At 41.5% G+C, this 17,466-nt stretch overlaps 1 protein-coding gene across 1 annotated transcript; it reads left to right on the plus strand.

The window, feature by feature from the left end:
* Positions 1–7,770: 7,770 nt before the first annotated feature.
* LOC141134867 (olfactory receptor 5AR1-like) lies at positions 7,771–8,706 on the plus strand. Its single transcript, XM_073624300.1, has one exon. It carries the CDS (start codon positions 7,774–7,776, stop codon positions 8,704–8,706), a length of 933 nt encoding a protein of 310 aa, XP_073480401.1. The 5' UTR covers positions 7,771–7,773.
* The last annotated feature ends 8,760 nt before the right edge of the window (positions 8,707–17,466 follow it).

Genomic DNA, 17,466 nt, shown 5'->3' on the forward strand with positions numbered 1-17,466 from the left:
ATTGAACAAGCTGAAGTTAGAAGCTGATTGGCTACCATGCACAGCTGCACCAGATTGTGAGTACTCCAGTTTTAGTCAATCAACCCCAAAATATATCTCTGCAATAAATAACATCAGAAACAAGTCTTCTTAACCCACATGTTTTCTACACATTGCCAAATCCATTATTCAGCACTGCGCTACTTTAACTGTCAATTGCTCGGTCATGCAACACTGTACCCAAATTAAATTTATACACATTTTTTTTTACACAATTAGAGATTTCTTTTGGTGGTATTTAACCGCAACCCGCTGTAGCTGTACGTCGGTACCTTGACGTAGAATACCAGGGTTATGGCAGCAGATATCTTATAACTCCGGTATTTTCAGAAAAGGCGGGCGGTCCTCTTTAAGATAAAAGTGGTCTCCATGGTGGATTCGCCACGAGATCGCGTTTATCGGTAGCGGCGTTTATCGGTAGCGGCGGACACAATCTGATCCTTTCCCCTGAAACAAGCAAGTTATTGTACTAACAATAACAAGTTTGGGAACCATATTGGTTCTAGTAGTGACGGTTCATTTTTAGGATTTCTGGAGACAGAGGTAGCAGAGGAACTGGCTTAAAAGCAATATGGTATTCATCCCAGAGTTCCAAGAGAACTTCGAGGTATAGTTGTTGAACCAATAATAGATCTTTTTAATCAATCTCTTCTAACAGGAGAAGTTCCCCATGATCGGCAGACAACTAATATTGTACTTATCCACAAGAAGGGCAGTAAGGTAGAAGCTGGCAATTACAGGCCAGTGAGTTTAATATCAATTGTAGTCAAGTTAATTGAATCACTCCTGAAAAGAAGGATCATTGATCACCTAAAAATACACAGCTTGCTGGACTGAAAGCAGCAAAGCTTTATTGAGGGCAGATCATGCCCGACTAATCTGGTTGAATTTTTTGACTATATTACCAATCATTTGGACCAGGGTGGGGCTGTGGTGCATATCTTGATTTCAGTAAGGCATTTGATACAATTCCACGTAATGATCTAATACAAAAGTTGTACAAGCTAGGACCTAACCCTTGGGTTATTCAGGGAATATGCAGTTGGCTAAAGGATAGATACCAGAGTGTGGTTGTAAATGTAGTTCATTTGGAACAGAGAGCAGTCACTAGTGGTGTACCACGAGGCTCTGTACTGGGTCCTGTTCTATGTAATCTCTACATAAGTAAGTACAATGCCTTGAAAAAATATTTATACCCCTTGAAATTTTCCACATTTTGTCATGTTACAACCAAAAAACATAAATGTATTTTATTGGGATTTTATGTGATAGACCAACACAAAGTGGCACATAATTGTAAAGTGGAAGGAAAATGATAAATGGTTTTCAAATTTTTTACAAATAAATATCTGAAAAGTGTGGCATGCATTTGTATTCAGCCCCCTTTACTCTGATACCCCTAAAATCTAGTGGAACCTATTGCCTTCAGAAGTCACCTAATTACTAAATAGAGGCCACCTGTATGTAAATTAATCTTTGTATAAATACAGCTGTTCTGTGAAGCCCTCAGAGGTAGTCTATGTGAAAGTTATAGTATCTACAAACTATGGGATATATATCTGAAAATTGATCAATCCTGATGTACTGACGACCTATCTCATTTCTTGTGGCCCGACAATGCCAGGACAGTACAAATATCCCCCAAATGACCCCCTTTTGGAAAATAGACACTTGAAAGGTGCAGGCTCAAGGATTATTTTCCTGATTATTTACTACCTAAAGATTTCGTTACATAAAACAAACAATATACAGGCACCGGAGCCTAAGAAGCTGAGTTGTGCATGCTGTTCCAGGTCAGTGAGCCTCTAGGTAGTGTAGCCAGGATCAGAAAAATGACCCCAAAGCCCGAGCCTTTAAAAATCGAGTCCTCAGACCCCCATATTTTAGTGTTGATTGTTTCCCTTTAAATATAGTCTTACAGGCAGGGCTGATATACACTATATTGTCAAAAGCATTGGGACGCCTGCCTTTACACGCACATGAACTTTAATGACACCCCAGTCTTAGTGCGTAAGATTCAGTATTGAGTTGGCCCGCCCCTTTGCGACTATAACAGCTTCAACTCTTCTGGGAAGGCTGTCCACGAGGTTTTGACGTCAAATTTCAATTTAGTTTTAGTCGTATTTTAGTTTAATAAAATAGGTTTAATTTCATCAAGGAAAATATATTTGTCGATGAAACTAGATTTCAAAAGGGGCAGATTTTCCTGAAATGGCGAAAAATCTAAAAATGAATTGAAAGGTTGAAATAAAACAACAGGAGTAAGTAATCAGTGGGCACTGTTCAAGTCTACCATCCCGGAGGCAACTAGATTATATGTCAGGCAAGTTAGTAAGAATAAACGGAAGAAAAAAACAATATGGTTCACTAAAGAGGTAAGTAGGATAGTAAAGCTAAATAAATAAATCATCAAGGAAACAGGAAGTGTAGCTGACCGAGAAGAGTATAAAAATAGACAAAAGGAGGCCAAACACATTATCAGTGCTGTCAAAGCACAGAAAGAGGAAGAAATTGCTAAGTCTATTAAGAAAGAAGATAAACCCTATTTTAGGTACAATAGTGATAGAAGGAAAAATACAATGGGATCACTAAAATGAAAACTGGGCACAACACATATGTTGAGGGAGATCAGGATGTAGCAAACCATTTAAACAATGACTTCTGTTCAGTCTTCTCAGAAATAAATAATGACGGCTCATTTTTAGGATTTCTGGAGACAGAGGTAGCAGAGGAACTGGCTTGACAGCAATATGCCCCAGTGGTATTCATCCCAGAGTTCTAAGAGAACTTTGAGGTATAGTTGTTGAACCAATAATAGATCTTTTTAATCAATCTCTTCTAACAGGAGAAGTTCCCCATGATTGGCAGACAGCTAATATTGCATTATCCACAAGAAGGGCAGTAAGGTAGAAGCTGGTAATTACACACCAATGAGTTTAACATCAATTGTAGTCAAGTTAATGGAATCACTCCTGAAAAGAAGGATCATTGATCACCTAAAAATACACAACTTTCTGGACCCAAAGCAGCAAAGCTTTATTGAGGGCAGATCATGCCCGACTAACCTGGTTGAATTTTTTTGACTATATTATCATTTGGACCAGGGTGGTGCTGTGGTGCATATCTTGATTTCAGTAAGGCATTTGATACAATTCCACTTAATGATCTAATACAAAAGTTGTCCAAGCTAGGACCTAACCCTTGAGTGGTTCAGTGGATATGCAGTTGGCTAAAGGATAGATACCAGAGTGTGGTTGTAAATGGGGTTCATTTGGAACTTAGAGCAGTCACTAGTTGTGTACCACGAGGCTCTGTACTGGGTCCTGTTCTATGTAATCTCTACATAAGTAAGTACAATGCCTTGAAAAAGTATTCATACTCCTTGAAATTTTCCACATTTTGTCATGTTACAACCAAAAACGTAAATGTATTTTATTGGGATTTTATGTGATAGACCAACACAAAGTGGCACATAATTATGAAGTGGAAAGAAAATGATAAATGGTTTTCAAATTTTTTTACAAATAAATATATGAAAAGTGTGGCATGCATTTGTATTCAGCCCCCTTTACTCTGATACCCCTAACTAAAATCTAGTGGAACCAATTGCCTTCAGAAGTCACCTAATTAGTAAATAGAGGCCACCTGGGTATAAATTAATCTCAGTATAAATACAGCTGTTCTGTGAAGCCCTCAGAGGTTTGTTAGAGAACCTTAGGTGAACAAACAGCGTCATGAAGGCCAAGGAACACACCAGACAGGTCAGGGATAAAGTTGTGGTGAAGTATAAAGCAGGGTTAGGTTAGAAAAAAATATCCCAAGCTTTGAACATCTTCCAGAGCACTGTTCAATCCATCATCGAAAAATGGAAAGAGTATGACACATCTGCAAACCTACCAAGACATGGCCGTCCACCTAAACTGACAGACCGGGCAAGGCAGAGCATTCATCAGAGAAGCAGCCAAGAGGCCCATGGGAACTCTGGAGGAGCTGCAGAGATCCACAGCTCAGGTGGGAGAATCTGTCCACAGGACAACTATTAGTCGTGTTCTCCACAAATCTGCCCTTTATGGAAAAGTGGCAAGAAAAAATCCATTGTTGAAAAGCCATAAGTCCAGTTTTCAATTTGCGAGAAGCCATGTGGGGGACACAGCAAACATGTGGAAGAAGGTGCTCTGGTCAGATGAGACCAAAATTGAACTTTTTGGTCTAGAAGCAAAACGCTATGTGTGGCGGAAAACTAACAATGCACATCACCCTGAACACACCATCCCCACTGTGAAACATGGTGGTGGCAGCATCATGTTGTGGGGATGCTTTTCTTCAGCAGGGACAGGGAAGCTGGTCAGAGTTGATGGGAAGATGGAAGCCAAATGCAGGGCAATCTTAGAAGAAAACTTGTTAGAGTCTGAAAAAGACTTGAGACTGGGATGGAGGTTCACCTTCCAGCAGGACAACGGCCCGAAACATACAGCCAGAGCTACAATGGAATGGTTTAGATCAAAGCATATTCATGTGTTAGAATGGCCCAGTCAAAGTCCAGACCTGAATCCAATTGAGAATCTGTGGGAAGGCTTGAAAATTGCTGTTCACAGACGCTCTCCATCCAATCTGACAGAGCTTGAGCTATTTTGCAAAGAAGAATGGGCAAAAATGTCACCTTCTAGATGTGCAAAGCTGGTAGAGACATCCACAAAAAGACTTGTAACTGTATTTTCAGCGAAAGGTGGTTCTACAAAGTCTTGACTCAGGGGGGGCTGAATACAAATGTACACCACACTTTTCACATATTTATTTGTAAAAAATGTTGAAAACCATTTATCAATTTCCTTCCACTTCACAATTATGTGCCACTTTGTGTTGGTCTATCACATAAAAGCCCAATAAAATACATTTACGTTTTTGGTTGTAATAGGACAAAATGTGGGAAATGTCAAGGGGTATGAATACTTTTTCAAGGCACTGTAAGTATAACTAAAGGTTTGTTGGGCAAGGTATGTCTTTTTGCTGATGATACTAAAGTGTGTAATAGGGTTGATATCCCTTGAGGTGTCTGTAACATGGAACATGATTTGGCATTGCTGGAAGATTGGTCAAAGCTTTGGAGACTGTAGTTCAATATTTCTAAATGTAGAATAATGCACCTAGGGAACAATAATTCCTTGGCAAAATACAACATTGGGGGTACAAGTGCTGACCAGCACTACAGAGGAAAAAAGATTTGGGAGTACTTATTTCAGATGATTGCAAAATGAGAAAACTGTGACCAGACAGTGGGAAAACCAAATAGAATTCTAGGATGCATCATTAGAGGGATCACCAGCAGAAGGAAGGAGGTCCTTATTCCCCTATATAGATCTTTATATCACTAGAGGGGTCACCAGTAGGGATGGGCTGAACACCTCCCTGTTCGGTTCACAGCAGAACTCCTGAACAAGAAAAATGTCCTAACCAGAACGGCAAACCCCATTGAAGTCTATTGGAGCCGAACAGGAAAAATCAAAAGTGCCCATTTTGAAGGCTTATATGCAAGTAATTGCCCATAAAAAAGGGTATAGGGGTCCGGGTACTGCCCTGGGGGCATGTATCAATAAAAAAAAAGTTTCAAAACAATTGTTTTTTCAGGAGCAGTGTGTTTATTTATGCTTAAAGTGCAAAAATAAAAATGAAAAATTCCTTCAAATATAGTGCCTGGGGGGGTCCCCTTAATGTGCCTGTAAAGTGGCGCATCTGTAGCATGCATAAAACATGCTGCAGTAAAAATGAAATTTCTAAAGAAAAAAAAAAAAAGAGGCAAATCCCATTTAAAATGACTCCCGGTTACAATTGCCGGAACCTGGCTATTAAAAAAAGGAATAAATAAATGGTGTGGGGTCCCCCCAGGTCTGGTATGGGTTCTAAGGGGAACCCCATGGTTCCCCTTAAAAAAAACAGACCCTTATCCGAGCATGCAGCCTGACAGGTCAGGAATGGGGGGATGCGAGCGCCCCTCCCCTCCTGAACCATACCAGGCCACATGCCCTCAACAATTAAAATCCCCCTTTTCCTGACCTGCCAGGCTGCATGCCCAGATAAGGGTCTGGTATGAATTTGGGGGGGGACAAAATACTGTTTGTTTTTCACAATTCACTGTGCAGCGCTCAGTGCAGCAGGGTGTTCGTCTGGGTGAACACCCTGCAAATTCGGGTGTTTGGCGAACTGGCAAATGTACGGCCCGAACTGATCCTCGGACCGAACTGTTTGCCCATCCCTAAAGGGATCACCAGCAGGAAGAAGGAGGTCCTGATTCTTCTATATAGATCTTTCTATCACTAGAGGGGTCTCCAGTAGGAGGAAGGAGGTCCTGTTTCCTCTTTATAGCTCTTTAGTTATCACTAGAGGGGTCACCAGTAGGAGGAAGGAGGTGCTGATTCCTCTATATAGATCTTTAGTTATCACTAGAGGGGTCACCAGTAGGAGGAAGGAGGTCCTGATTCCTCTATATAGCTCTTTAGTTATCACTAGAAGGATCACCAGTAGGAGGAAGGAGGTCCTGATTCTTCTATATAGATCTTTCTATCACTAGTGGGGTCACCAGTAGGAGGAAGGAGGTGCTGATTCCTCTATATAGATCTTTAGTTATCACTAGAGGGGTTGTCAGCAGGAGGAAGGAGGTCCTGATTCCCCCTATATAGATCTTTAGTTATCACTAGAGGGGTCACCAGCAGGAGGAAGGAGATCCTGATTCCCCCTATATAGATCTTTCTATCACTAGAGGGGTCACCAGCAGGAGAAAGGAGGTGCTGATATTTAGTGGGACCTCATTTAGATTACTGTATCCAGTTCTGAAGACCTGACTTACAGAAGGATATTGATGAGATAGAACAAGTCCAGAGACGGGTAACAAAAATGGTGAAAGGTTTGGGGGATGAAACATATCAAGAGCAACTTCAGGAACCTAATTTGTACAGTCTGGTGGAAAGAAGGGAAAGGGGAGACATGATTGAAACCTTTAAATACATCAAGAGTGTGAATAAGGTTCAGGAGGGCAGTTTTTTCAATATGACATGAAAATCAAGAATAAGAGACATGACCTCAAACTAACTGGAGGAAAGTTAAAAAACTAACTTTAGAAAGTATTATTTTACTGAAGGGGTAGTTGATGCCAAATGTATTCTGCTACATTTCTTTAGTAAAAACAACCCAAATCGGTTTATATTATTTAGTCTGTAGGAAAGTTAGAGTCCACAAACTATGGTATACTGTATACATTTGAGAATATATTGAGAATAGTACTGACTGCCTCATCTCATTTCTTAATGCCCTATAATGCCAGGACAGTACAAATACCACCAAATGACACCTTTTTGGAAAGTGGACAGTCCAAGGTATTTAGTAAGAGGCATGGCAATTTTTTTAAATTTTTTTGTGATGAAGAAAATGAAGAAATTACACACAGCTCACTGCGGCCCAATACTGAGCACTGCAATCCACTGTGTCTGGTGGACACAGCAGTTGCAGATCGCTCCGCTGCATGCCCCATTGTGCATAAGCACTGCAGTGCACGGGCACGTTGCAGTGCCTGGGGGAGCCACACGCCAGCAGTAAATGTACTGCTGGCGGTCGGCAAGTAGTTAAAAAACAATCTCAATGTTTTAACATCTACTGTAAGACACCAATTGGTATAATCTTTACATAAACTATTTTCATAAACAAACAAGATGTTTATTTCAACAGTTTCAGACCAAAAACATCATGAACGTCAAGAACAAGACTCAAGTGACCGTGTTTGAGTTTTCTGGTCTTACTGATGATAAATTAGTTGCCCCGTTCCTCTTTATGATCTTTTTAGTGGTTTACATGGTGACCATGCTTGGAAACGTTGGGATGATGGCAATGGTTCACATCTCACCCAACCTACACACTCCAATGTACTACTTATTGAGCCATCTGTCTATGGTGGACCTCTTCTACTCTTTAGTAATCACTCCTAAAATGTTGTCTGACCTCCTTTCTGAGAGAAAATTAATTACATTTATTGGTTGCAGCCTTCAGTTCTATTTCTTTTGTGCACTGGTAGGTACAGAGGTCTTTATCCTGTCAGGCATGGCATATGACAGATATCTTGCTATATGCCACCCTCTCCACTACGCCTCAGTGATGACTAAGAAGAAATGTCTCTGTCTTTTTATTCTTTCATTTGTTGTTGGCTTTGTGCAGTCAGTTGCACAGACCTGCAGTCTATTCAGTCTTGAATTCTGTGACTCTAACCTTATAGACCACTTCTACTGTGACATCCCTCCACTGATCAGGCTGTCCTGTTCCGAAACTCGCACCTGCACCATCATCACCCTTTTCTTTGTGTGTTTTTGTGGTTTAGGTTCAATGACAAACATCCTAGTATCCTATACCCTCATCATTCCATCTATCTTACGGATAAACTCTGCGGCTGGCAGGAGAAAAGCATTTAGCACCTGCTCCTCACATCTTATGTGTGCTACTGTCTTCTATGTTGCAGTATTCTGCTCTTACTTTCATCCATCCTCCAGTACCCTCAAAATACAGGAAAAGGTGGCCTCTGTATTCTACACGGCGGTGACTCCAATGTTAAATCCGATTATCTACAGCCTGAGGAACCAAGAGGTGAAAAGGGCCATCATAAGGCTGCTTCAGAAAAGTTCCCGATAACATATATGATATCATGATACCCATTTAGCTTAAACTTACCTAGATCAAAAGATGGTTGATGATAACCTGTGCGGAAAGAGATATAGAGGTATTCATTGTTGTGCTCCCCAACCAGTCATGGTAATCCAGTTTAACCTCAGCTAATTCGAGATATGGCTACATTGAAAATACTGTATAGTCTTCTTAAAATGTTAAAGAGTCACTGGCCCCCAACAAGCATACAGAAGCATGTAGTCTTGACTTCACTAGCTGCATACTGCTCATGAGTCAGTGGCTCATAGTTGAAAAAAATATCTAAATGCAAAAGATTTTTTTTTTAAAGGAGTGATTTAAACTCTTACGCCGCGTACACACAAGCGGACTTTCTGGTAGACTTGGTCTGGTGGACCGGACTTCGTCGGGCAATTCGATCATGTGTGGGCTCCAGCGGACTTTTTTTCCCCAAAAGTCCGACGGACCTAGAAATAAAACATGTTTCAAATCTTTACGACGGACTCGGAAAAATCCGCTCGCCTGTATGCTAGTCCGACGGACTAAAACCGACGCTAGGGCAGCTATTGGCTACTGGCTATCAACTTCCTTATTTTAGTCCGGTCATACGTCATCACGTACGAATCCGTCAGACTTTGGTGTGATCGTGTGTAGGTAAGTCCGTTTGTTTGAAAGTCCGGCGGACCTATGCTGCAAAGTCCGTTGGAAAGACTGTCGGACCTAGTCCGTCGAAAAGTCCGCTCGTGTGTACGCGGCATTACGCGTATGTTTTTCTTTGTCTGTCTGTATCTCGTTATGGACATTTCTTCTTAATTCCTGTCCAGGAGACACGACAGAAAGTAAAAAGAAATCCCTTTAAATCCCTGCACCTCGGGATAATGCTTCCAGGATCTGGTCATGAAAGTTGGGGAGCCCCTGACCCCTAAGTACAAACTTTACTCCCCCCCCCTCCTTTTTTTGTGTTTCTTCATTTTTTTTTTTTTTTGAGCCGTATTATTAAAGGCTACTGCATAGAGGAGGTCCCAATCACAATTTGCTCATGGAAGCGTTTGGCTTCTCATCAGATATAGCTGGGAAATCTATTATCACCCATCTAATTTCTACACATTTGCTCATCTAACATGACTCTACACATACGCATACATTATGGATTGTTGTTCCTCCTCTCCTCAGCATGTACCATACCTATGACGTTATTAATGTCATTTGCTTAGAAAGGCATTATCTATATGTATTGATATGGGATTGTTAACTTTACATGGACCTACATATGACTTTTTACATGGTTTATATATGGCTTTTTATGTACTTTAATGTGTTAAAAAATTTAACAAAACCAAATTAAATATAAATCCCCTCACCTCCTGTTCTGGGGGATAATTATAGCATTTTGGATTTCCATTCACTTTTTTGTCCTGGTGTCAGGATCACTTAGTGCTCCTGTTCCTCATTCCAGCATCCGGGGGTTTTGGCTATGGCACTTTCCTTGTCTGTCTGTCCACCTGCAGGCTGATTAATGTGATCAGTCTCTGGGTGGAAACCAACTCTGTTATAAGCCAGCTCAAACCTGATTTGGGTACTTGTGATAGTAAGTGATACGTATGTTGTTCCTGATCAAGCTCCTTGTCTGTCTGCCCTGCTTTGCTACAGGAGGATTCTTACCGCACAGGTATGGATCCACACCAGGTGTAAACTTTTCAGTTGTCTCCCAAGATAAAGAGCCCCAGGTGCTGGCTAATGCTGAGTTATGTTGAAGGTAGATGAGAAAATCCGGACAGCCGCACTCCAGGAAAATGTGGTTCAAAGATAATTTATTGTAAATTCGCATGTAAAATTTGTAAATAGCTATGAGTAAGCACTTAGCACCTTCTGCCACAGTGTTTTGTATGCTTTATGTCCCTGAATTTACAATAAATTATCTTTGAACCACATTTTCCTGGAGTGCGGCTGTCCGGATTTTCTCATCTAACTTCAACATGCCCTGCTTTGCTAGTTTGGATTTCCCTGTGTATGACTTTCGACCGGATTATTGGACTATTCCTTGAACTCAGCCTGCTTTTTACCTGGACTGTCATAGAATCATGTTATCTGTCTGCTAACCGCAATTATCTATTTGCTTTGCTCAGTTCACATCTGTCCTGGTGTGGTGGCCAGGCACTAAAGCATTGTGTATAAGTCCTGGGGGCAACCGAGTACCGGTAGGCCTGCTTGCCTTATGGGAAAAGGGGCTGCTATAGGTGAAGAACACAGTAGCCAGCTATAGTTTCTAACCACCTGTGCTGGGGTAGACGTGACACCTAGTGACAACGGACACCAAGACAAATATGTAAACAGGGGTTTGTACCTCTTTTAGGAAAATACTTGCCCCCGGGTGGGTACTGTGGGTGGGACAAGATTCGTTTATATTTGGGGCTGGAAGGGTTTGAGGGAAGAGGTTGATGGGAAAAAGCAGCCTGCAGTACAACACTATGTGAAATTAATGCCCAAGTAAAGGGTACTCTTCGGGACCTATATAGGCCCATTGAAGAACCCATCTAAGTGAACCTACAGTGAGCAAAACCGGAAGTGCTGGTTGGCATCACCGTGTTAAAGTTGAATTTGAACTGTAGAGTGTTGCTGATGTCAGGAACAAAGAGGTATATTGGTGTTTTGGAAAGAACTATGCATGCTGTTCCTGCTACAGTAAAACTTTACAGAGGCTGAACGTGTGGACATTCCTATATTTCTGAAGGTGGGCCTCGGGTTGGGAGAATGTGAGCAACCAAGATGGTGGAGTTTCTCCAAACTACAGGTGTCCAGTGCCCAAATCTGTTCCTGATCCAGTTGGCAGCATTACTACTGTTGATGGAATATGAGGTCCCTGGTTACAAATAGAGAGGGTGCATCTCTCCAGTGGGGACACGGACAGCAATAAAAACTTGATAAGGCTTCTAAACTATCCCTTCTCTATCCAAAACGAAAATACAATCTGGACTTAAGACTTTACTTGGACTTGGACTTTAGCAATGGCTGCTTGGCCCTAGTATGTGTATGTATGAATGTGAGTCGGGGACCTTAGATTGTAAACTCCTTGAGGGCAGGGACACACATGAAACCAATTACCAATAGGATATTATAAATTTGAGATCTGGGATCACGTTCACAAATATAGTTTTTAATGACAAATGCTAAAAATGAACAAAGAGGCAAAAAACAATTAAAATACACTAGGGTCCTGGCAATCCACCGAAGGAGCTACCTCCAGGTGAAACATGCCTGAGCTATGGGGGTATCCAGCAATCCCAATGTACTCCCTTAGGGCAATCCTTGTGAGACCATGAGCTGCTTCTCAACTTTTCCTTACTTTGCAGAGAATTTTGGGAAATATCAGTTTTTCTATCGAAATATGTAGTATCAAACAGATTTATAGAGACCAAAAAGATCAACGATTAAACACTTGCCGCCCGCTAACAGCACATCTACTGCTAGTGGGCGGCACAGCCAAGCGTCGCAATCCACTTGCTGGTTTTTGGTTGCATGCGACCCCTGCTGATCTGTGCTGTAATTGGGCACAGCACAAGTTTGTCAGCAGGTCACAGCCAATAATTTTGGCTGTATACCTGACGTTCGGCTGTGGCCAACCACATCACAGAGTTGTGTGTTTTACCAGTATAGCGTTTATAGCTACGGAAATTCCAGTATTTATACCATAGTTTGTAGTTGCTATAATTTTCACACAAACCAATTAATATACACGTATTGTGGTTTTTTTTTTTACCAAAGATATGTAGCAGAATATATTTTGGCCTTAATTTTGTTGGATATGTTTTTAAACAGAAAGTAGAAAAGATTGCATTTTTTTTTTCAACCATTTTTCTCTTTTTTTTTGTTTATATAATAAAAAATAAAAAACCCTAGAGGTAATTAAATACCACCAAAAGAAAGTTCTATTTGTGCGAAAAAAATTATAAAAATGTCATTTGCATACAGTGTTACATGACTGTGCAATTGCCAGAGGACGTCCGCCTTCTGCTAGTAAAAGCACCTCCCCCACTGTACACATAAACACTGGCTAGGCACACACTTAACCCTTTGATCGCCCGAGATGTTAACCCCTTCCCAGCCAGTGTCATTAGTACAGTGACAGTGCCTATTTTTAGCACTGATCACTGTATTAGTGTCACTGCTTCCCACAAAGTGTTAAAAGTGTCAGTCCTGCGATAAGTTGCTGATCGCTGCCATTACTAGTAAAAAAAAAAAAAAAAGAAAAAAAAGAAAGAAAAATTCTATAAGAATATCCCATAGTTTGTAGACACTATAAGACGCTTTTGTGCAAACTAATCAATATATTCTTATTGGGATTTTTTTTTTTAGAAAAAAATATGCAGCAGAATATTTATTGTCCTAAATCGATGAAGAAATTTGATTTTTTAAATTTTTTTATTGGACATATTTTATAGCAGAAAGTAAAAAATATTTTTGCTGCCAGCATTGCTGCAGATAGTTTTTTTTTTCAAAATTGTCAATCTTTTTTTGTTTATAGTGCAAAAAAAATAACAACAAAAAAAAACGCAGAGGTGATCAAATACTACCAAAAGAAAGCTCTGTTTGTGGGAATAAAAAAGGACACAAATTTTATTTGGGTACAGCGTCACATGACCGCGCAATTGTTAGTTAAAATAACGCAGTGCCTGGTCAGGAAGGGGGTAAAATCTTCCGGAGCTGAAGTGGTTATGTTGTAAAGAACTGAACAAACTGTTGGCACTATATAAATCCTATATATACTGTAACAATAATAGATAGTGTCCTTTCTGCCTTTCTGGAGCAGGAACCAGGGCCCTAGGGCTGCAAGGCAAAAGCGTTAACCACCAGCTGGTGCTCAATATTTTGGTGGGGCGGCAAACAAACCCCCCCCTCCTCACTTGCACTGCCACCAAGTCCTAAGACTCCCTGGCCAATCAGGTCACAGGACACAATTCCTGATTGGCCGGGTGGAGAAGCAGGAAGACAATAGCGAATATTAATTCACTATTATCACACAAGTGGGTGGGCTCGGGGGCGCAGTGCTCTGTGCCCCGAGCCCACCCTTTTTTGAAGCCAATTAGAGCCTCGGGCTTTAATCATGTGCTTCCAAAAAAAAAACAAGAAACAATAGAAACCCATGCGTCCGGTGCCCTGCATGTAGATTAGGGGACAGGAGCATGGATTGGGGGGGTGGCGCCCCTGTGCCCCTTATGGATGGGCTGCCACTGCTAACCACGAAGCCACTGTGCTGCCCAGCATTTAAATCTGGGATTTAGATTTGTTTTTGCAGTGGGTCCATATTGAAGATCTTACATTGCAACCACTTCAGTAAAAATATTGGTTTTGACGATCTTGATAGTTTAGCTTTTACAGTAAAGTAACCCTCAATGTACTTGTGGGATCTGATGCCAGAAAGTAGTATGAAAAGGATTTCATTGATATATTATTTGTGGTTTCCCTAATTTCTAATATATCACTGCTGCCTTAGTGTATTGTATCTATTTGTACATCTTTGGCTTTCTGTCTATTTTTAATATTTATCATTAAAGACTATATTTTGTATTTGTGACGGCGTTCACAGATCTCAATTTTATAGCACCTTATTAGTAAAAAGAATTGTGTACTCATTGTTCTTTTCTTTCATTAGCTTTACCATAATAATAATAATGATGGTCCTAGGGGAAGTTGAGAATTGTCTTGTGGTAATTGTGTGTAATATAAAAACCACTTGATATAAAGAAATATTTAGATGTATACGTCCTGCTTGCTAGGTGACTCCAACAGGTAAGAGATCAAAATGAAATCCCCTGATTCCTGATCATAGATAAATATCGAATATACAGTATCTCACAAAAGTGAGTACACCCCTCACACTTTTGTAAATATTTTATTATATCTTTTCATGTGACAACACTGAAGAAATGACACTTTGCTACAATGTAAAGTAGTGAGTGTACAGCTTGTATAACAATGTAAATTTGCTGTCCCCTCAAAATAACTCAACACACAGCCATTAATGTCTAAACCGCTGGCAACAAAAGTGAGTACACCCCTAAGTGAAAATGTCCAAATTGGGCCCAATTAGCCATTTTCCCTCCCCAGTGTCATGTGACTCGTTAGTGTTACAAGGTCTCAGGCATGATAGGGAGCAGGTGTGTTAAATTTGGTGTTATCGCTCCAAAAGAATTGTTTCTCTACATAAAGATGGCCTAGGCTATAAGAAGATTGCCAAGACCCTGAAACTGAGCTGCAGCACAGTGGCCAAGACCATACAGCGGTTTAACAGGACAGGTTCCACTCAGAACAGGCCTCGCCATGGCCGACCAAAGAAGTTGAGTGCACATGCTCAGCGTCATATCCAGAGGTTGTCTTTGGGAAATAGACGTATGAGTGCTGCCAGCATTGCTGCAGAGGTTGAAGGGGTGGGGGGTCAGCCTGTCAGTGCTCAGACCATACGCCGCACACTGCATCAAATTGGTCTGCATGGCTGTCATCACAGAAGGAAGCCTCTTCTAAAGATGATGCACAAGAAAGCCTGCAAACAGTTTGCTGAAGACAAGTCTACTAAGGACATGGATTACTGGAACCATGTCCTGTGGTCTGATGAGACCAAAATAAACTTATTTGGTTCAGATGGTGTCAGGCATGTGTGGCGGCAACCAGGTGAGGAGTACAAAGACAAGTGTGTCTTGCCTACAGTCAAGCATGGTGGTGGGAGTGTCATGGTCTGGGGCTGCATGAGTGCTGCCGGCACTGGGGAGCTACAGTTCATTGAGGGAACCATGAATGCCAACATGTACTGTGACATACTGAAGCGGAGCATGATCCCCTCCCTTTGGAGACTGGGCCGCAGGGCAGTATTCCAACATGATAATGACCCCAACACACCTCGAAGACCACCACTGCCTTGCTAAAGAAGCTGAGGGTAAAGGTGATGGACTGGCCAAGCATGTCTCCAGACCTAAACCCTATTGAGCATCTGTGGGGCATCCTCAAATGGAAGGTGGAGGAGCGCAAGGTCTCTAACATCCACCAGCTCCATGATGTCATCATGGAGGAGTGGAAGAGGACTCCAGTGGAAACCTGTGAAGCTCTGGTGAACTCCATGCCCAAGAGGGTTAAGGCAGTGCTGGAAAATAATGGAGGCCACACAAAATATTGACACTTTGGGCCCAATTTGGACATTTTCACTTAGGGGTGTACTCACTTTTGTTACCAGCGGTTTAGACATTAATGGCTGTGTGTTGAGTTATTTTGAGGGGACAGCAAATTTACACTGTTATACAAGCTGTACACTCACTACTTTACATTGTAGTGTCATTTCTTCAGTGTTGTCACATGAAAAGAAAAAATCAAATATTTACAAAAATGTGAGGGGTGTACCCACTTTTGTGAGATACTGTAAGTACAAGTGGAAATTAAACTAAATACATCAGCTTTAAACAAGGCAAAGCCAAATAATTCTTAAATTGCCATTTTAGTTACTGTATATGACAGCAAAAAAAGGTAAAAAAAAAAAATTCTGCACGGTGAAAATAATATTGTAATTCTTTTTGAGTGCACACAACCAATAGATTTGGCAGCTTTACTCAGTTGACTGCTCTTCTTTCCTGGTTGGAATATGAATTTTGCAAGTGTAGAAAAAAGAATTTGATTCAATAAATTTTTTGCATTTTGCTCTATTTAAGACATCTTCCTAGACTATGCTTGTCACGGTCAGGGGTCAGGTTCAGAGACCAGTAGCTATAGCAGTAGAGAGGTTCCCATTGACCAGAAGGATAAGCACAGAAGCAGGCCACCCTGGTTGATGATGTGGGATCACTCAAGGTGTGGGATCTAAGTACTAACCAGCCGTGGCGGCTGGTGGTATATTTTTGGGAGGGGACCCTCAGTCGGTCAATCAGTTGGTCACCAGCCCCGCACTCACCTACCCAATCTAGGTCGCGGGTTTCCTCCGGGCACCCTGAGTCTCCTCCTTCCTCGGCTTTAGGGCGGCGCAATGTCTACTCACTCCTCCTCCTCCCTGGAGGCCAATAGGGTCGCTTCTCCTCTCGGCCAATTGGGTCTCTGGACCCGCTTCCTGAGCCAGGATTGGCCAGGAGGAGAAGCAGGAGGACAATAGCAAATATTAATTTTCTATTGTCACACAACTGGGTGGGCTCAGGGAGCAGTGCTCTGCACCCCGAGCCCACCCATTTTTTAAACTAATTGGAGCATTAGGCTTTAATCGTGTGCTTCCAAAAAAAACAAAAACCCATTGGAATCTAAGCGTCTGGTGCCCTGCATATGGATTAGGGGCCGGGTGCATGGATTAGGGAGGCGGCCCCGTATAGACGGGCCACTGCTGCTAACTGGTGTTCACCAGAGCTCCTGATAGTCGAGATGGGTTTTGTTGTATGTTAGTACCAGGTTGTGGTTCTCTCGGTAGGTGAGCATTCCGGGGTCCAGTAGCAGTTATAGCAGGTAGGGAGCAAGCAGAAGCCTAGTCAGTAAACAAGCCAAAGGTCAGCAACAAGTGGCATAACTCCCAATTGTCCCTGATTTCAAGGGACTGTCCCTGATTTGAAACAATGTCCTTCTGTCCCTCTTTCCTCCTCATTTGATCCTCATTTTGGTCTGTTCTATATAGTTGTATAAAAAATGCACTATTTATGTTTCAAAAAGTGTTTCCCAGTGCTAAACCTTTCATCCAAATTCAACATTTCTGCATTGGTAAATTTTCAAAGCCAATAAAAAGGAATAGTAGTGGTAAAAAAAAAAGCACTC

Source organism: Aquarana catesbeiana, linkage group LG03 (genome assembly GCF_042186555.1).
Source record: "Aquarana catesbeiana isolate 2022-GZ linkage group LG03, ASM4218655v1, whole genome shotgun sequence".
Lineage (NCBI taxonomy): Eukaryota > Metazoa > Chordata > Amphibia > Anura > Ranidae > Aquarana > Aquarana catesbeiana.